Below are 20,814 nucleotides of genomic sequence, written 5' to 3' on the forward strand. Positions count from 1 at the left end.
TTTATATTTTTTAAAATAATGTGATTGACATTGGCTAAAAAACACAGCAAGACAAAGTAAAAGTAACAGTTATTTGATTTTCCATTATGCTCCTCTACATTATTGCAGTTTAGAGTTGTTTCTCTCTCGTTTTTCATGGTATCAAATCGCACATAGAGACAAACGAGACATTCAATTTTGTCGTCTGTCTGTCGTCATAGATTATTTGGAAAAAGAAATAATTTTCAATGAAATTAAATACAAAACTTGGATTGTTATTCTTCATTTCATTTGATTGGCCAATTGCAAATATCAATTTGGTTTCATCATCATCACCATCATCAGTCGTCATCATATAGAAACTATATTTTGTCCATCCATTTCTATATAATCATCATAATTTAGCAAATCATAAATTTGATTTGCGACGCTACTTACCAAGCACAACTGTTGAGTTATTTGATTGAGTATTTTTTTATTTGAGTTTCTGCCTGTGTATGTTGTCCATCATCATTTTGTCTTCAATTTTGTTATGAACAAAAAATATTGTTCCATCAAACAAGGAAGACATTCATTTTTTCTATTGATGCTCTGTGATTTTTTTGATTTGTGATATTTTGGTTGTTATGATTTGTATCATGTGTGATGCTGGTGAAATGTGAATAACATTCTCTGTTTAAAAAAAATACATTACTCAGGACTTTTTTCGCACAAATTCCGTTACTTTCTGAACGCTGATATTTTTTCTGATTGAAAATAGAAAACTGATCCAAATTTTTTTCAACAACAAATATTATCAAAGAACGACAACCAGTTTTTATCATCATTATCGTTTCATTTCGGTTTGATCCGGATTTTGTTGGTCCAAAAAAATGTCAAATCATTTTTTTGCTAATTGAAACATCAAATAAATTAACCTAAAGGTAATTAATAATAATAATAATAATAATGATTTCTTGCAATTTGGTTTCCTTGGTTATTTAATAATCACTATTATGCTTGTCACAAATTCATTAAAAAACAATATGATAGCCAAAATAGAGAAAGAGAGGGAATCACTTGTTGCTGTGTTATGTTTATTATGGTGATGATGATGTCAATGGTATATGATGGGCATAACCAGATTTCATAATCATCAACAATTATCTAAACCGGACTTTATACAGTCACTATCAATAATGATAATCATGTTTTGGCATTTCAATTGATTTTTCCCTATAAATCCGGTTCCATTCAATAATGATTTTTTTCACTTTCGATTCTAGTAAAAGAAAAAAATCAATGAAAAACAATTAATTAATTTAGGGAAATCCCATTTAGCAATATTACATTAGAATCTAATTAGATGGTCATTTGGAAAAACAAATTCATCATCATTGATCGAATTGATCGATCGATTGTATTTCATTATTAATTTCGAAACAAAGCAAAAAAATGATCCAAATACAAATGTTTGTTACATGTATATTGTACATGATTGCTTTATAAAAATGATAATTTATCGAATGAATTACATAATGGTGATGGATGGATTATTCAATCTTTTCAAATATATTTATATTTATTAAATTCTGTACATTTTCTAGTCTAACGGAATTTGACGTTTGTTAGTTTGTCCATAATTTTCATGCATATAAATCATGGTGATGTATTGTGTCATCGTCAAACATGGCCAAACATCAATCAGCTTAACTTATGCACACATTCAATGCATGTCATCATCATCATCATCATTAATTTGGTTTAACCATGTATGGCGGCTGGCTGGATGTACATAGTGAAACATGTGATTTGATAATGATTAGTTTTCGTTCTGAATTTTTTTGCCCCGATAATAATGATGATGACAAGTGAGTGAGTAAATGAGTAATAATTCGAAAAGATTAATAGAGAAAAGTGATTGATTTGATTGATTGATTTTGTGATAATCAATCCATTTGCTTTCCATATGCCATCATTTTTTGGGGATAGAAGTAGTGCAAACGGAAAAATTTATTGAAACAAAATTGTGGTGGTGGTGGCATAGTTTTCTGAATGATGATTATGGATAAGATATGGTGATAATAATAATCATAAAAAAGGTTTCGTTTTTGTTTTTTGTTAATTTGATTTGAATGATCATCATTCATTCAGTATTTGTCTTTCATATCTCATCAATCAAACACACGATCTCATCATTGGTTTTTGGCAAATAAAAAAAACAACACAGAAAAATTCTCACATAAAAATTGTGTTTCGTTTTCATTTTATTTGACCAGAAACAAAAAAATTTTTCCTGATATCGATCTCATCACATCCTAAATGAAACAAATCGATTTGATTGATAGAAAAATTTTCGAGAAAAAAATCTGAACAAGCATCGTCTATTTTCTAAAATTGATTTATGATTTGATAAAATTATTGATTTTGATTTGCTCCGTTTTCATTTTTGCCTCGCAATCAATCCCAAATATTTGGTTGTAATCGTTTCTTTTTTATTGAGATTATCATCATCACCCAAACAAAGATTAACACACTTACCATTAATCATAATCATCCACATTATCAACCACAACCAAAGCAAAGAAACATCGTCACAAGACCGATTTTAAATAAAAAACAAAACACCCACATTACACATTATTGATTGATCCTAACAAGCAAAAACACAAAAATAAGATCAATTTCAACACACACATTCAAAATATTATAACAAAAACAATTAAAATCAAAAATACACTTTTCAATTTTTGCAAAAACACGTATGGAATTAATACACAAAAACGTAAGAATATGTATAAAGGCTTGATTCGACCAACACTTACATATGGTTCAGAAATTTGGATAGATCATATTACAAAAAAACAAATAAATAAACTCGAATCAACACAACATCAAATACTTAGAAACACAATCATGGCTTACAGAACTACATCAAAAGCTTGCACAACAACACTTACAAAATTGAACCAATTTACATCAACATCAAAATTAAACAGATAAAATTCAAACACAAACACAATATACCTTTAGATTTTCCACTGGACATAACAATTACAGAATACATCCAAAATTTAAAACATGATTCTCTTTTATCAGCACACACACAAACAAATGATACATTCAAAAATTTTTCCCTTCAATCCCTATCCCTAAATTTATCAATCCTGACTTTTACACAACACAATTTTACACAGGACACGGTCACTTTCAAAAGTACCTACACAGAATACAGAGATCAAATACAGACACTTGTACATGCACAAACAACACCCCACAAGATTCAATACATTTAATAATACAATGTCCACACTACACCAACATAAGACACGAATTACAATTACACAACATAATTTCACCAAATCAATTTGTACAAAATAAACAGACATACACAAAATTCAAATTACTTTGTAAACATATTTACACACATCTACACACACTTTCTTTTAAATTTTAAAATTAATTTTAAAAATTTTTATTTGACGTGAATATCCGAAATTTCGGATAAACGTTTTTCAATAAATTGAATTGAATTGAATTAACAAGCAAAAACAAAACAAAAATCAATCAAACTTTGAAAAAGTAAAAGAATTTTTTTCCTGAATCTTTAGTCTTGCGAAACGATTTAATTGACAATAATCTTTAATTAATTGGAAAACAAAGAAACGATTTAAGAATGGCAATTACGGCACATGTAGTTAGTTCGGAAGTTTGTGGTGGTGATAAATCGATAAAAAAATATACTGTCTATAAAATAGTCGTGGAATATGGACAACAATCATGGGTGTTTTATCGTCGTTATAATGAATTCAGTAAATTATGTGATTCAGTAAGTAATATTTTTTCAAATTTAACTTCTATGTAATTCTTATCTGACTTTTGCTGGTTAGCTCAAAAAACAATATCCATATCTTCACCTGAAATTACCGGGTAAAAAATTATTTGGAAATAATTTTAGTACAGATTTTATCCGATCAAGACGTCAAGGTCTGGATACATTGGTGCAACGCATATTTGCCGAACCACAACTTTTGGATCTGTAAGTGAAAGTCTAAATTCGAATTATTTCTCATGATTTTTCTGTATAGAACCGAAGTGCGGGATTTTTTCCAATTTGATAATAGCCTAAAAAATAGTATGGATGATGAAGAAGATGATGAAAATTCACAAACCAATTCATTCGATTCCAATAATAGTGATTCGAAAATTACAATAAATTTGGGTCCATCAGAAAAATCTAGCTGCACACCAAGTGATTTTCAATTTTTACGTATGATTGGTAAAGGTAGTTTTGGTAAAGTTTATTCGGCACGTCATCTGAAAGAAGATAAAATATATGCCGTCAAGGTTTTATATAAAAAAATGATATTGAAAACTAATGAAAAGAATCATATAATGAGTGAACGTAATGTTTTGCTTAAGAACCTGAATCACCCATTTTTGGTCGGTTTACATTATTCATTTCAAACAAAAGATAAACTTTATTTTGTTCTCGATTATGTTAATGGTGGGGAAGTAAGTTATCATTTAATTTATTTATATTGACAAACAATGACATTTTATTCATTTTCTTTAGCTCTTCTTCCATCTAAGCAAAGAAAGAGCATTTACCGAACAAAGAGCACGGTTTTATGCTGCAGAAATTACCAGTGCAATTGGTTATCTCCATTCACAAGGCACAATATATCGTGATTTGAAACCGGAAAACATTTTACTCGATTCAGAAGGTCATATTGTTTTGACCGACTTTGGCCTATGTAAAGAAGGACGTGAAACGACCAATACATTTTGTGGTACACCTGAATATCTGGCACCCGAAGTTTTACGTAAAGAAGCATATGATCGTTGTGTTGATTGGTGGTGTTTGGGTGCTGTTCTTTTTGAAATGCTCAATGGATTGGTAATTGAATTTTGATTTGTTTTTCGACAAATTTTAATAAAATTTCATCCAAAATAGCCACCGTTTTATAGTCGTGATAATGCCGAAATGAGTGATAATATCCTACATAAACCAGTACGGTTAAGGGCAAATATTTCCGCTTCAACCAGAAATATTATCGAATCGGTAAATGAATGAAATTGAATTAGCCATGCCATTATTAATGATTTTTACAAAAAGCTATTACAAAAAGATAAACGAAGACGTTTAGGCGCCATTGAAGATGCCGAAGAAGTCAAAAGACATGAATTTTTCAAACCAATCAATTGGATTGATTTGGAAAACAAACGCATTCCGCCACCATTCAATCCCAATGTGGTAAGTTATTTGAATTTTACTGAAATTTTCTAATTGAAAAATCCTATTAATTTATAGAGAGATAATTATGATCTTCGGAATATTGACCCAGAATTTGTTCGGGAATCGATACCGAATTCAGTAATGAGAAATGGAATCGGAACAAACGCCAGTTTGAATGATAATGCTTTTCAAGGATTTTCATATGTTCCAGCCGCAACTATAACAAATTTTTGATCAAGTCAAATCAAATATCAGGCACACATCAATCACATCAAACAAAAAAATCATAAAATCATTTTGTTTATTATCTAATTATTAATTATTTTTTATTATCATTAAAAATGTTTTTTTCCTTATAAAACTTATTAAATTATTATGATATTTGTACAGGCAAGCGAAACAAATTTCTAACTCTAATAAAAATAATGATTTGTTGGCATTTCAAGTTTCATCCGATTCGCTATCATCATCAGTGTCGTCGTCGTCCTCATTGGAACTATTTGATGATGATGATGTTTTGGTTTCTGATTCGGATCGATCATTGTCCGTTATAATGGGATATAAACATGTTGGACGTGTTTTGACATATATTTTTCGATCCAATATTCGTTGTGTTTTGGTCATAGTATGAATACGAACAAAACGATCAATACTACAGGAAAAAATTTTATGTGAAATCTGGGAATCTTGACAGGATTTTATATCACGAATCGAACCGCCGGAAAAACCTTTAAATGAACCCAATATTTTTGTAGAATTATTGGATTTTAGACGAAGATCCAATGCAATCATTCGACCTAGTGTTGTTCCAACGATTAATGATGATGATGCTTGTCCATAATTGGATAAACTTGGCAGCGAACATAAACTAGTATATGATAATGGATTTGAACTATTATCATTATTTAAATGCTTTAAATCGATTATCATTGCTGGTTTGCGTTGTTGTTGTTTAATATCGTATATTCGAATAAAAGGTTCAGTTCGTGAACAAGTTGCCAATAAATTGGGATCATTACCGTTTTCGGTTGAACCAATCCACTCAATATCGCTAATCCATAAATCATGTCGAATTCCAAGCCAATCTGTATTGACAGATTTAGCATTGAACAATGATTGACCAGTATTTAGATCAAAAACTTTTAGATCAGAATTAAATCCACCAACGGCCAATTTATTATTGGTGGCTTCAAAACATGTCAGACGGGTGTGATCAATATTCCAATTTGGTTGAAAAATGGATAAAATATTTTGCTGTTCATCGGATATTTCATTTGCTGTTTTCGATGTTTTCACTGAAAAATTATTATCAATTCTTTTACGTTTTCGTGTTGGTGTTGGTGAATCGAAAGTTGCGAATGATGATACATCCGAACAAGAATCGATTCCCAGCAGATTGATTGCTTTTAAATTTGGTTTATATCGTGCAAAACAAAGATCCATTTCAACATTGATACGTTTGATGGAACCGTCAGCAAAACCGATGACAATATTTTGATCATCAATACATCGACATCCTATTAATGGTGTTTTGTTTTCATTTATGTATTTGATTGATTCAACATTGTCGGTGTTAATATCGTAGATGAAAATTTCATGATCTTTTCGTGCAATCAGGAAATTTTGTTCCGAAGATTTGGAATGAACTTTATTCAATGGATGTATTGAAACGATACTTTTGGATGGATGCTTCGATTCATCCGGAATTAATTCAATAATTTTCTGTTCATTTTTCTTCAAGTCAATTCGTTTTAATTGTCCAATTTCATCACCAACAAGAATTGCACTAGGTTTTGGATGACGATTCATTTTTTTCAAAAAACAAACCAAAAGAATTCAATTGAAATTCAATATTAACAAAAACAACCAAAAATTCTTTTTCAATTCTGCATTGAGCATTAACCACGTTGCTATATAACTATGTTTATGAATTGAGTACCAAATGAGCATGCTTGCTAGCTTGTTCCAAATGAAAAATGATCGTTTTTTCTTATGGAAAATCTTTGGAAAATAATGTTTTTTCAAAAATTAACAAATTAATTAGCAGAAATTAATAAAATAGACACAAGGAAAAATATTGAGTTTCAAAAAAAATTGAATTTATTCATTAAAAAAATCCATCCATAGTCACAATTACACAAAACGATGTTATCAAAATTTTTTCTTTTTTTGGATATTTTCATTTCAGTTGTTCGAACAGGATTCAATCAATCAAGTTTTTTGAAACCAATTTGACCGGCATATTGTCGAAAACAACGACGACAAATGTTGAGGCCATATTTTCGGATCAAACCATGATGGTTACTGCAAACACGACTGCAAAGTAAAAAACAAGAATGAAATTGGTTAAAAGAAAATAATGAATACATTGTGAACAACATACCAGTGTCTGGATCCTGGACCATATTTTCGTGGATGAGAAAACCAGATATTTTGACTACCCATGGTAATTTTGAGATTTAATTCTTTGACAAATTTCTCAATTCAGAATTTCACGAAACAAACAGCAGCACACATAAATCGGAAAGGAAATACTTTTCAGTGCAGGCAACTCACACACTCGTTCGACGCATGCGTTTTGTTGTTTTTCCACAACGTTGTCACACAATATTTTCCCTTCATATACAATGTTTTGCATTGCATTATATTCGACGGGCGACAACGTGTAACTTTAATTTACTTTGAAAGAAATTCGTGAAAATTTTAAAAAATGGTTCTCGATCTTGATTTGTTTCGTGAAGAGAAAGGTGGTGATCCGGAAAAAATTCGAACTATTGTTCGTAATCGATTTGCCGATGTTGGCGCTGTTGATAATGTAATTCTTTTGGATAAACAATGGCGTCAAGCTCGTTTCAATTTGGATCAGCTGAACAAATCAAAGAATAAAATATCGAAAGAATATGGCAACAAAGTAAAACAAATGCGACAACAAGGAATTAAAGAATCGAATGAAACATCAACGCAGCAACCGAATCAACAACAAGGTGATGATTGTACAAAAGTTTTCAGTACCGAAGAATTACTTGGCTGTATCAATGAAATCGATGCCAATACTACCTTGGAACAGCTGAAACAATTAAAAAATCAAATTGATGATAAAATTGTTGCCGTCAATGAAGAACTGAATCAATTGGAAGAGAATCGAAATTCAATTCTTCGTGAAATTGGTAACATTCTTCATCCAGATGTTCCCATTTCAAATAATGAAGATGAAAATGCCATCATTCGAACTTATGGTGAATTTGAAACCAAACAATTATCTCATATTGATTTGATCCAGAAAATCGATGGTATGGATTGTGATCATGGTGCTGATATATCTGGATCACGTGGTTATTTCCTTCGTGGTGTTGGTGTTTTTCTTCAACAAGCACTCATTCAATATGCCTTGAATTTCTTATACAATAATGATTTTATTCCATTGTACACTCCGTTTTGGATGAAAAAATCATTAATGTCAGCCGTAGCACAATTGAATCAATTTGATGAAGAACTGTATAAAGTTGTGAGTAGTAAACAAAATCTTGAAGATCAGGATGAAAAATATTTAATCGCAACATCGGAACAACCATTATGTGCTATACATCGAAATGAATGGATAAATCCACAATCATTACCCATCAAATATGCCGGTTATTCAACATGTTTTCGTCAAGAAGTTGGTGCACATGGTCGTGATACACGTGGTATATTTCGTGTTCATCAATTTGAAAAAGTTGAACAATTTATCATATGTGCACCCACTAAATCATGGGAACATTTTCATGAAATGATTTCCAATTCGGAAGAATTTTATAAATCATTAGGAATATCTTATCGGGTGGTTAGTATTGTTTCGGGTGCATTGAATAATGCTGCAGCTATGAAATATGATTTGGAAGCATGGTTTCCCGGTTCGAAAGCATTTCGTGAATTAGTTTCCGTATCGAATTGTACTGATTATCAATCCAGACGTTTACAGATACGTTTTGGTCAAACGAAAAAAATGTCCGGCCCAGTAGAATTGGTTCATATGTTGAATGGCACAATGTGTGCCATAACCAGGGCAATATGTGTCATATTGGAACAACATCAAACTGCAGATGGAATAAATATTCCAGAACCATTACAAAAATATATGCCAGATAAATATTCAAAATTTATTCCATTCACCCAATGATTTTTAGAATCAATTTGAATCTGAAATTTTTTTAAAATAAAATTTTTTGTTGTCAATGTCAAAATAGTCATTCTATTTTGACCTATTTTTGTTTGTGTTGTTATAGAAATCTTGATGTTTTTGAAATTCGAATCAACGGTTTTGACAAGTTTGATTGAGTTGAATTTTTCGAAAAAAATGGACCAACCATCAATTGATAATGACCAACAACATTCCATTGCACTTGATCAATATAATGGATCAACTTGTTTGGAAATATCGCAATCCGATACATTACCATCCATTTCATTTGATGAAAATTTACAACAACCGGCTAAAGAATTTTTTCTAAAAGATTTACATGACAAAATATCCAATCTTCGTGAAGAAAATTTTGATCTTAAAATGAAACTTTATTTGCTGGAAAATAATGACAACTTAATTAATGGAAATTCTGGTAATATTTTTGTCGTGTTGATTTACATTGATTCATTTTTTTCGTTTAGAATTGAAACAAAAAGTTATCAAAGAATTTGATAGGAAAAATGGCGAAATAAAAAATCTAAAATCAACATTATCCGATAAAGAAACGGAGATTAAAAAATTACAAATTTTACGAGAAGAAAAAAGTAACGATAATAAATTTCGACATGAAAATAAAAAATTGAAAATGAAATTGTTGGAATTGTTCAACGCCTATTCGGATTTATATAAGCATCTACGGGCGGCTGATAACACTGATTTTGATTCGAAATTGATTCAAAAACTTGATTCCAGTTCAAAGATTATTGAAAAAACGAAAAATTTCCTCATAGAAAATGGTATCAATCCAAACAAAATGATTGAACTGAATAATAATGATGGAAAATGTTCATTCGTTAATCAATCAACACAGACAATTTTGGATAATCTAATTTATTCGAAAACAAATAATGTTCAAACAACAAAATGTTGTACGACTGAAAATCTACGTGAAATAATCAATGATTTTCGTAATAATAAGCTTAATTATAAAACATTTTTGGAACGATTAGATCAGATAATTGTTCAGCAACAAGATCAGCCCATTCAAAATGATGATTTAGAATTCAAACACAAATTGTATTCATCATTATTGATACAATTAGATAATCTGGATCAATTGAATTTGAAAATATCATCCAAACAACAAAATTAATTCCATTTTTTCGCAACCTGTACATTTTTGAACAGAGAAAAACTATAAATAAATAAAATTGTCAATCGTCGATGCAAATTGTAAAGAACAGATTAGTCAATGTCAGTTTGTCATTCCATCACTTTTATTTGGTGTGATTATTCAAGATCATCAAGATAAGTGAAGAAAATTTATTATTGCCAAAATAATTCCAATCGCCAATCCATCCACTTTCATTAGTAAATTTTCTTTATTTGTTTAAAAAACGGAGCAAAAGAAAATCCTTTTTTACAAATTCCAATCTCATTGATTTTTATGGAACACAATTTTTCTCGAAAAAACTTGTTCGCGAAGGCTTATTTGTTTATTTTTGGAAAAAAAGAGAAAATTTCCTCAAAAAAAACATTTTATTTGACAATAGAGAGCGCGTGTATCCAGTGTATGTAAACAACGTGTTTCTGATTGCAATTTCTAACTGACTGAATGAAAAAGCATGTGATGATGTCGAAAAGCATGTATCTTTTTTTCTCTCTCACAATTTATCTTGATCATTCGAAAATGATAATTCTCAATTTCGTAAATGAATGACAAGCACACTGTGTGTGTATGTTGACTGACTTGCAATTTCTTTTGCTGAACTGCAAGAGAGAATTTTCTTCTTTTTTTGGAAATGTACGACAGCACACGGAACACGTGGTGGACAAAAGCGAAAAACGAAATGCACATTGCTCGCAATGATTGATCCAGATCATAATTTGACAAAAATTTAATCAAAATGAAATCACGTGCTTTTGTGAATTGAAATCAAAAAAAGTTCTGCTGCTGCCATTATCTTTGTGTGATTTGTGAAATACGTTCAGTGAATGAATGTTGATCATCATCATCAAGTTTGCCCAATCAATCAGTGAAAAAAACGATCTGCATTTTTGTTATCATCAAATATCACCACAATCAATTCTCTGAACAGAGGGAGAAAGTGAAACCAGTTGGTGCATAACTTCCAATTCATTTTTATGCAACTAAATCAATTTTTTTCTTTTAAAAAATCGTCATCGTCATCAATACTGATTTAAATTTGCTTTCAATCAAAATTTTCAGTTTAGTTAATTATATCCAACTAAATTTGAATTAATTGCAAAAAGACAGATAAAACTAAACCACCATTGACAGATCATGTTATATGTTATATCCATGGATGTGCAATGTTGCCTGTTTTTTAAAATTTCTATGCCATGTATGTGTGTGGATTTTCTATTTGAATTGAACAAATAGAGAGAAGCACATTGTCAATATTGAAAATATATAACAGCATCAATCAAATTTGAAGAAAAAAGAAATTACGGATAAGCAGAGAGAAAGCGAAAAGAGAGAAAACTGAAAAGATTTAAGATTTTTGTTAAGATTAGACAGACATAGAGGAAAATATCATCATTACACACACAGAGTGTATAATCGCGTGCCATGCTTCTTTTCTCGTATGTGATGATGATCCAACCACGAAACTAAACCACCACTACTAACAAACAAACCATCAACCATTATCATCATTTTCTCCAACCAGAAATGTCTTGTGATCTTTCTTCTTCCTTATAGCTAAATGATCTGACATTTTATTAGTATATCTTATGATTGTGTTGATAGTGGATGGATAAAATCATTTTTTGTCCACATGCGTAATGTGCAAAAAGAAATGAAAGATAAATTTTTTATTTGGAACAAAAAATCGATCGAAAATCAATTAATCAATGATCTTTAAACACTGGCATGATGATTTTATCATTTATACCAACAACAGTGTGGCAAAAAATGACTTGTGACTTTTTTTTGTTGGTTTAATCGACTTCTTTAACTGTGTGGATATCTTTCATCTGTCAAACATTTATTAAATGTTAATCAAATTGACAATTGCTAAACATATTGTGTGTGCGTGCCATGAAATTATTGAACAATCACAATAGTCATAGAGGTAAGTTTTTCCTTCAAAATCTGCTTCCGCTTCTGGTTTGTATAAATAAAGTGTGCTTTTTAATTGTTGTAAAAAATGTATCATTCACATTTGTCACATTTGTAATAATGTCATGTAATATATATTTTGCTGTGGCAAGAATTCAATTCTATGAATGTCTTGTCATTTTTGGCATTTGTTTTTTCTGCAAAAAAATGTTCATCTTCAGAAAATGTTGATGATATAGGCAGAAAGTGTCTATGTTGTTGGTGACATAGACGATGCTGCAATCATCAATGTTGTATGACAATTTGGCAATGTAATTGCGTACATTTACCATTATTCAATGACGATCATGATGATAACATTATGTCTGATATTATATTCTATTATTAACCATCATTTTGTACATTTAGTGTGCGAATTTTGATAATGATGATAATTGTTGTGAAAGAAAAACAAGTTGAAGTTGTAAAAATGACTAAAGAATTTTGTCATTTTCAAAGAAAGTGAATTTTCGCATGCTTTTGTTTTACCACAACACGCAAAGCGATACGGAAGCGACTAAATATGTGAATTGTATTTTCATAATAAACCATTGTTATTGAATTTTAGTGTAAAACAAAATCATTTCACACATCACTACATATTGGGAACATGAAGAATTTTTTTTTCAATGGAAACAAGGATGCTAAACACAATTAAATTGAATTATTCTGTTTGTTGGGAGCAAATCATTTTTTGACATTTGGTGTTTGGTGTGTGTTGATGCATATGTGTTGACTCATAATAGCCATGATGAGAAAATTGATTGATAAATAGTGATCAAATTGAAATATCATCATGTTTCATTTTCTCCTACATCATCAATGATTGTGTGTGTTTTGCTGACCTAAATTCACTACTTTACTTTTGTTTTGTTTTGCCATATAATTTCTCTGAATGAATGATTGGAAAGAGAGAATAACAAATTGATGTTTTTTATTATTTGATTTGCTACTACAAGCTACTGAACAACAAAAAATTCCATTGCTGTCGAAATGGACTAATGGTAGAAAAGTGATCTCATTTTAATCAACAAAAATGAATGACAGATGCTTTTTTTGTTTTGTGTGGATATAGAATTGAATTTGTAGCTGGTTGGTTAATTTGTTCAGACACACGTTTTTTCTGTTTGTTTTGAAAGGAGAGAAAGGCCATGAAGTAAATTCACAATGATGATAATCAAATTGAAAGAGAATGTCAACCATTTTTTTAATCTAGACTAGATATTATACAACAACAACAATGCCAAAAGGATGGAAATTACCTTTTTTCTAATATTTTAATCAGGAATTGAATGGATTTTGACAAAGTTTGACAAATGCAAAAAAACTTTGAATTTGCTTATCAAGCACATAATTTTTTGACAACATTATCATTATTGGACCTAAACCTATCTTATTTATGATGATAAGATTGATGATTGTCTTATCTTTGTGTTGATTTTATTGGTTGGTTGAGAAATAAAATACATTGTTTACATTCTTTCTCGTTTTAAGTGAAAAACAGGAACCTAACCTGTTGTTTTGTTACGGGAGAAGAATGGTTCTTAGCAATGATAATGATGATGATACTGCCTGCAATGACACAACAACCTGAAAGCAATTATCATCATTATCATTGTGATTTTGGTTACAGTATGGCAAATCATTGCATTGATACAACTGTGACACACATTTATTTTAGGGGACGTCTTTCAATTTCAATTTTGTTTATGAATGATAATGATGATGAAGAAAGCGATTATCATCATTTTTTTTCGTTGAATTTTTATCAATTGTCATTCAAGGCGATTATTCCGTTCAACGAAAAAAACATTGATTAATGTGAATGAATGATACCTGAGGTATGTATGATTTGACAGAAACGAAAAATGAAAATCTGCAACAATGTTCATTTCGGATTCCTGATTTGATCATTTCCGTTCAAATCTGTCACTTTGTGACCATAGTGGATTAAGATTTTTTCCCAACACACTGAACAGAATCTCGGGGTACATTTTTTCAAACAACATTATCATTTCTGATAGTCAATATAAATATAGGCAAGCAACATTGCAAAAAAAAATTATCGGTAAAAATTGATAAAAGTCATTTTTAGGCTGGCTGTCATGTTGAGATTGAGATTTTTTTTTGATGAAAAAGTCTTATGATGATGATGATGATGATCTTACTGACATTTATATTTACCACCACCACCATCACAATTATCCTCCACAAAAATGACGTCACAGATTGCGGAAAAAAAGAGTTTATATATCATTGATTTGTGTGTGTGTCTTGAAAATTGAATTAAAGTGACATTTCATTTAAAGTATGCAGCATGCATTTTTCTAAAAAAAATCATCAACGTTGTCGTTGTCGGTGACAATTACACATCCAACCAAATATATTAGCATCCAAATCAAATCAAGGATTGTCTGTCTTCCTTTTTCAATTTTTTTTCAGTTAATGTGATGTGATTGTTTTTCAAATGAATAACTTAATTAATTAATTGTTGGAATTTTTGTTTGTGTTTCATCATCATTATCGATTATTTGTGGAACGATCAATTTTTTTCTCTATCTTGGTTTGGTTTGATTTGATTAATTTGCTGACGTTGGCGCCAAAAAACAACAAAATTTTCATTTTTTCTACCATCATCATCATTGTCGTCATTCACCCAATATTTAAACCGATAAGGTTCAAACTACCAAATTGCCTGTGTGTGTTGTGTAAGTAATTCACATTGCTTTTGTTGGCAAAATAAAATTTAACCTTTAATCATCTTCATCTTGTTGATTTGACACATATATTCTCTCTATAAATGCTTTCACTTTTAATTTGAATGAATTGAAATTGGAAAATGTCTTGGTCTCCTCCTCATCGTTCATCACCATTATTATCATCGAAGGTTCGAGGTTGAGGATTTTGATTGGATGAATGACTTACTGTGATGTTGTTGATTATGGCCATATATTAAATGAATGGAAAAATTATCCTTATTTGGAATACATTGAGTGTTGTGTGGTGTGTCACACTATTTTTGTCGTAATAGTCATTGTCTTGGCGTGGTGGTGGTATAGCTTGAAGAATTCAATGTTTTTTGTCTTTCGAAAAAATTCAATGAATCTTCACTTTTTCGTTTCCTGAAGTGAAGAAAAAGAATGAAGGATTTCTGCAGCTAAAGGTTTTAGATTTTCGAAAAAATTTTGTAAAACAAAAATTATAAATTTAGTTTGATGATTGAATGTGGCAAGCAAACAAACGAACAAAATTTTGTCTGTCGGATGTCTAGCCCTTTTCGATTTTCTAAAATTAAAAGACGGAAGAACGAAAAAATTATTTCGGCTACAAACTATTTATTATTACATGGCATTCAGTAATATTTCTTTTAATTTGCTCAGTTATGATGAAATCATTTTTTTTCTTAAAACATTTTGTTGCTGATCCAATCGAATCGATCTATCCTTTGATGTAACCTTGTTATCCCCTTCGTTGTTTGATCGATTTAAGTTTATTTTTTTCAATTTTTCCATCGAGAAAGACAAAGTGAGTGAGTGTGAAAGAAAGAGAAAGTTTTGCAAAAAGGACAATCCAGTTATTCATTGAGTTTCATTTTATCATTTTTTGTCTATAAATGTTTTGATATTTTGAATAATATTTGTGAACTTGTTCTGTTCAGAAAAAACTTGTTGTTTGCTCCATATTTAGGACGAAAGTCGTGTCGTTTGTGCATTTGATTTGACATCTAAATTATTTAGATTTTATTCACAAAATTCACACCACAAAATGCATTATTAAGGCTGTCATTGATTAATATTTATCGTTTTTATTGCAAAATAGCTTTTGATTCGAATATAAATCACCAAGTTACCACCAACATAATGTCATCATCAAATCATCGTAAACGTCGTGGAAATTTGCCCAAAGAATCAGTTAAAATTTTACGAATGTGGCTTTATGAACATCGTTATAATGCATATCCATCGGATCAGGAAAAACAATTATTATCCCAAATGGCTAATTTAAGCGTATTACAGGTTTGTTTGTAGCATTTGAATTTGAATAAATATTTCATTAGTGATAATTATCTCAATGAACAGGTTTGCAATTGGTTTATCAATGCCCGTCGTCGAATATTACCGGATATCATACGAAAAGAAGGAAATGATCCATTAAAATATACCATTACTAGGAAAAGTTCAAATAAACGTCAAAACCATCATCATCATCTGGGTGGTAGCCAAAATAATAATCATCATTCATCATCGCGTACAATTTCTCAATACAATGGTTTTGGTTGTATAATCGATAATAATCAGAGGTATTCAATCATCAACTTGATTGAAAACGAATTTAATAACATTTTTCATAATTACTGCAGATGTACTGTAGATGATGCTGACGATGACGATGATGATAATGATGATGGATTCAGTTCGAATGAGAGTATCGAAGATGATGTTGGTGATGAAAGCAATGTTGACTCAGATAATGGAAGTACAACTAGTACGGCCAATTCTAATCAAAGTGATTTTAGTCGACCATTAAGTCATTGTTCATCATTTAACGGTATGATTTAATTATAAATAAAAAACATTGAATTTCTCATTTGATGGAATCATTCTGCAGATTCACCATTAAAATTGACCAAAAGATGGAGAAAAAATCATGAAGAAGATCAACAATTACGCCAATCGGAATTTAATTTGATTATTGATGCGAATGATGTTGATGAAGCGAATAGAAAAACAAAACGTACGATTCTCGATATCGATGACAATCATTCGCCAGGATTTGTTCAATATTACCACCATGACCATCACCACCGAAATCATCATCATCATTATAATTCATATCGTATCGATAATACAACAACATCCATTGTCAATTGGCTCAATCAAACAGCGAATGGCAATTCGGCTGCTGCTGCAGCAGCCGCAACAATGATGCAATTATCATCGTCGGCATCATCTAGTTATTCGAATGAATCATATTCATCATTGAATGATGATGATCATCATCATAATTCACTTTCATCACCGTCCACGATGACAACATTATCATCATTATCCACGTCATCATCAATTATCAATGACGGTGATGAACAACAATCAATTTCATCGACAGCATCATCGATAGCCGGTTCACCATCACCATCATCATTTAATTATCTATATCTTCTAGCTTCGGCTGCTGTTGAAAGGTTGAGCAGCAATAGTAATGATGATGGTGACCAGCAATTATCCATCAAGAATAATGAAAATAATAATCATCTAGAATTGGCAATCAAAACGTAACACACACAACAATACATTTTGACTTTCTTGGTTAATATAAATCATGATAGATATTTAGATCAAGAATTCTACCTCTTCCACCTTCTTTACATGTGAATCAATTATATACCCGGTCATCAAAATTTTAATTTATTAATGAAATGACTCTGAATTCGTATAATTTTTTTTCGGTGGAGCCCTTATTTGGTAGCCAAACTTTTGTTGAAAAAATTTTATTTCCATTTTTATTTTTGTTGCTATTATTAGCATCCATTTAGCTCTTTTATTCTTGAATCACAATTGATATGATGACAATTACAAACCATAAAACACATTTTATCTTTTGATTATAACTAATATAGACGTTGTTATATTTATAAATTTTGTTATCAATATCCATCCATTCAAACATTTTATATCATATTATACACTGTAACATTTTATTTTAGTAATTTTTACTTTTATTCTAATTGCTCCTTTCTCTCACCTTGATTCTATTGCTCACCCTTTTGATTCTATTCATTAATTTAGATTTCATTGTCAAGATTGATTCATTTTTTCAAATTTGTAATGTGCCACACACACTATAATGCCATTCATACATAGCCAAACAAAGGTGCCATTTCACACATTATTTGACCTAGTCATACTCTAATACACCCACACATACGGAAGAAAAAACAACAAAAATGGCCTTATCATCCTTATATTGACCATCAAATTAATTTCGGGCTTATCAAATCTTCTATTTTTTCGATCTATTTTATTCTTTAATTTCATTTTAGGTTTTGTCAATGTTGAAATTTTTTTTGAAAAATCAATTAATTTGTTGTTAATTATAATCAATTTATAAAACATTGCTGATAAACTTTTTTGCTCAATTCATTTTGCTGAAGTTGTTTTTGTTCATTTTATACATTAAAATTTACTAACATATCGCTTTTGTTTCAGGTAATAAACAAATATTTTACAAAATTCACTCAAACACTTTACACTGACTAAAAACCAGTTGTTTATTTTGTATTGATAATCATTATTAAAATATAGAAATTGTTTCAAAATTACAAATATTGATTTCAATAATCATCATTCTATCAATGGAAAAGTGGCATCAGTGAGAACGCCACAATCATTATTTTTCTGATTGATCAATATGTAACCATCATTACCCCAATAAGTTGACCAAGAATTTTTGATCAGCCAATATTTTTGTCCATTCAATTCACCATAGCCAACAGCTAAAACTTGATGATCAAGATTTTTCGAACTACAATTTGGATCATAATATATACCATTTGAATAGAATGTAAATGTTTTTTGTGATGCATCCACGGCAACGGTAACTGGTCCATGATAATATAATGCAACTTTCATTGCATCAACATCACCGATGGTTACATTGTAAAAACCTTTAATTTTTACAGATTTTTTAACATTTTTATCATGACATTTACCATCAACACCTAAATAATGGCCATAATCTTCTTCGGTAGCAATACCACCAGCCTTCATGATGTAATTATATGTACGAAAATCTTCACCGCCATCACATCCGTTATTATCTTCTGTCCAACTACAATCAATCAATTGTTGTTGTGATAATTTCAACAAATGGCCAGTTTTAACAAAATATTGTCCTTCAATCGTACCGGTAGCACCAAATGACCAACAACTACCACAAATAGCTTGATCTTTGACAGGTGTTACAGCACCTAACAAACGCCAATCCCATTGATTCGGTAACTTAGAAGTATCATAATGGCTTTTATCGAACAAAATTCCATTTTTATCTACATTTGTAACCTGAATTTTGCCACGAATACGACTCATTTCTTCATCCGTACGATCGGCCAAATGATTAACAGCCAATTGATAATGTATATTTTTACGATTTTGTGCCTGAATAAAACGATAATTTTGTAGGAAAATAAATCGTCTAAAGTTGACTTCTTTGGTATAATTTTTAGAATGTTTTTCAATAAATTGTTTAAAATGTTCGTCAACATGACCATAATCATTGAGTATAAATTCACGCATTGGATTCATCATTGCAACAGATTGTTTAATACCTGGTCCAGGGAAACCTCTACAATCATATTTTTGATAGATATCAAAAATTTTCGAATCAATCTTTGCGGTTGAATATGATTCATAGAGAACTTCATATTTATCATAATGCGAACCCATTAAACTATCATATCCCATCATTAGGTAGAAAATTGGTATAGCATTTCCTTGCGAATCACGTTTCAATATGAAAACATATTTATTATCTTTTTCACCAAGTTGAACACGATATTCCCATTCTTCACAATATTCCGATGTTAATGTTAATGTTGGTAGATTTTTAGCCATTTTTTTACAAATACCACGTTGTTTAAATTGAAATTGAGATAAATCAGGTAAAACTGATTGAACAGTTACTGGTGATATTGGTGATGCTTCCATATTGAAACAAACACGACCAGTTTGTTGATTCGAACCGACCATGTAGGCAATTTTATAAAATTGTCCCAGATCAGCTCGCTGTACAGTCAATTGTAAATCCCCATAATAATCGATACGACTTTTGTTAGCCAATTCATCATAATAGGCTGTAAATGGTTCATCGATTTCAGCATATGGCAAGAAAATTCGTCCATTTATTATATAATTTTTACTAAATGTTGGCGTAGGGGGTGGTTTTTCCGCCAAAACCAATGGAACTATTCGAAAAAACCATTAGATTTATTGGAACAAAAAAAACAATCATTTCACTTACCACATAGGACAATGAACAAAAATGGCGTCATCATTTTCAACAAAAAAAAATTGATGGATGAAGCAAAAAAATGACAAACCCTAATATATGGGAGAAAAAAACGTCGTCATCAAAAATCTAATCAAAAAATAAATAAAACTTAGTTGCTTAAATATGAATCGAAATATTTCAAATATCTCATCATCGCTAACATTCTTATCACTATGGTGCACTCATCGTTAAAATATTTTTTCCCCTTAATTTGTTATTGATAATTTGCTACAGGATCTTGTTTGTACGAAACATTGATTAAGTGATGTACGTGTATGTGTGTGG

The 20,814-nt window shown here is 30.4% G+C and overlaps 7 protein-coding genes across 14 annotated transcripts; 4 read left to right on the top strand and 3 right to left on the bottom strand.

The window, feature by feature from the left end:
* The first annotated feature begins 466 nt into the window (after positions 1-466).
* On the top strand, positions 467-5,558 carry LOC113794301 (serine/threonine-protein kinase Sgk2-like). 2 transcript variants are annotated; one of them, XM_075824227.1, is made up of 8 exons: positions 467-902; positions 3,622-3,787; positions 3,849-3,997; positions 4,047-4,473; positions 4,535-4,858; positions 4,916-5,023; positions 5,078-5,215; positions 5,273-5,558. In XM_075824227.1, the coding sequence occupies exons 2-8, from the start codon at positions 3,635-3,637 to the stop codon at positions 5,429-5,431; spliced, it is 1,458 nt and encodes a 485-aa protein (XP_075680342.1). In that variant the 5' UTR covers positions 467-902; positions 3,622-3,634; the 3' UTR covers positions 5,432-5,558. The 2 variants fall into 2 exon arrangements, with proteins under 2 accessions (XP_075680342.1, XP_027200210.2); XM_027344409.2 differs by having other exon boundaries at positions 468-902; positions 3,570-3,787.
* On the bottom strand, positions 5,482-7,117 carry LOC113794305 (uncharacterized). The gene has a single exon (XM_027344414.2). The coding sequence runs from the start codon at positions 7,004-7,006 to the stop codon at positions 5,639-5,641; it is 1,368 nt and encodes a 455-aa protein (XP_027200215.2). The 5' UTR covers positions 7,007-7,117; the 3' UTR covers positions 5,482-5,638.
* A 157-nt stretch (positions 7,118-7,274) lies between these two features.
* Positions 7,275-7,746, bottom strand: RpS29 (ribosomal protein S29). The gene is made up of 2 exons (XM_075824234.1): positions 7,581-7,746; positions 7,275-7,513 (listed from the first exon to the last, which is right to left on the bottom strand). Exons 1-2 carry the CDS (start codon positions 7,640-7,642, stop codon positions 7,405-7,407), a joined length of 171 nt encoding a protein of 56 aa, XP_075680349.1. The 5' UTR covers positions 7,643-7,746; the 3' UTR covers positions 7,275-7,404.
* A 65-nt stretch (positions 7,747-7,811) lies between these two features.
* SerRS (Seryl-tRNA synthetase) lies at positions 7,812-9,412 on the top strand. Its single transcript, XM_027344412.2, has one exon. The coding sequence runs from the start codon at positions 7,908-7,910 to the stop codon at positions 9,354-9,356; it is 1,449 nt and encodes a 482-aa protein (XP_027200213.1). The 5' UTR covers positions 7,812-7,907; the 3' UTR covers positions 9,357-9,412.
* A 7-nt stretch (positions 9,413-9,419) lies between these two features.
* On the top strand, positions 9,420-10,752 carry LOC113794309 (uncharacterized). Its single transcript, XM_027344420.2, has 2 exons — positions 9,420-9,792; positions 9,842-10,752. Exons 1-2 carry the CDS (start codon positions 9,471-9,473, stop codon positions 10,510-10,512), a joined length of 993 nt encoding a protein of 330 aa, XP_027200221.1. The 5' UTR covers positions 9,420-9,470; the 3' UTR covers positions 10,513-10,752.
* Positions 10,753-11,025: 273 nt separating this feature from the next.
* On the top strand, positions 11,026-20,175 carry LOC113794306 (uncharacterized). Of its 7 annotated transcripts, XM_075824229.1 has the most exons (6): positions 12,439-12,457; positions 15,160-15,191; positions 16,303-16,499; positions 16,563-16,783; positions 16,844-17,031; positions 17,092-20,175. In XM_075824229.1, the coding sequence occupies exons 3-6, from the start codon at positions 16,344-16,346 to the stop codon at positions 17,757-17,759; spliced, it is 1,233 nt and encodes a 410-aa protein (XP_075680344.1). In that variant the 5' UTR covers positions 12,439-12,457; positions 15,160-15,191; positions 16,303-16,343; the 3' UTR covers positions 17,760-20,175. The 7 variants fall into 7 exon arrangements, with proteins under 7 accessions (XP_027200217.2, XP_075680344.1, XP_075680347.1 ...); XM_027344416.2 differs by lacking the exon at positions 15,160-15,191 and having other exon boundaries at positions 11,026-12,457; XM_075824232.1 differs by lacking the exons at positions 12,439-12,457; positions 15,160-15,191 and adding an exon at positions 14,304-14,324.
* Positions 18,727-20,661, bottom strand: CtsK1 (C1 family peptidase 26-29-p). The gene is made up of 2 exons (XM_027344408.2): positions 20,500-20,661; positions 18,727-20,443 (listed from the first exon to the last, which is right to left on the bottom strand). The coding sequence occupies exons 1-2, from the start codon at positions 20,531-20,533 to the stop codon at positions 18,825-18,827; spliced, it is 1,653 nt and encodes a 550-aa protein (XP_027200209.2). The 5' UTR covers positions 20,534-20,661; the 3' UTR covers positions 18,727-18,824.
* Positions 20,662-20,814: the final 153 nt, after the last annotated feature.

Source organism: Dermatophagoides pteronyssinus, unplaced genomic scaffold (genome assembly GCF_027571235.1).
Source record: "Dermatophagoides pteronyssinus isolate colony J.1.1.1.1 unplaced genomic scaffold, Derpt_VIB-CSIC_2022.12 sq0057, whole genome shotgun sequence".
Lineage (NCBI taxonomy): Eukaryota > Metazoa > Arthropoda > Arachnida > Sarcoptiformes > Pyroglyphidae > Dermatophagoides > Dermatophagoides pteronyssinus.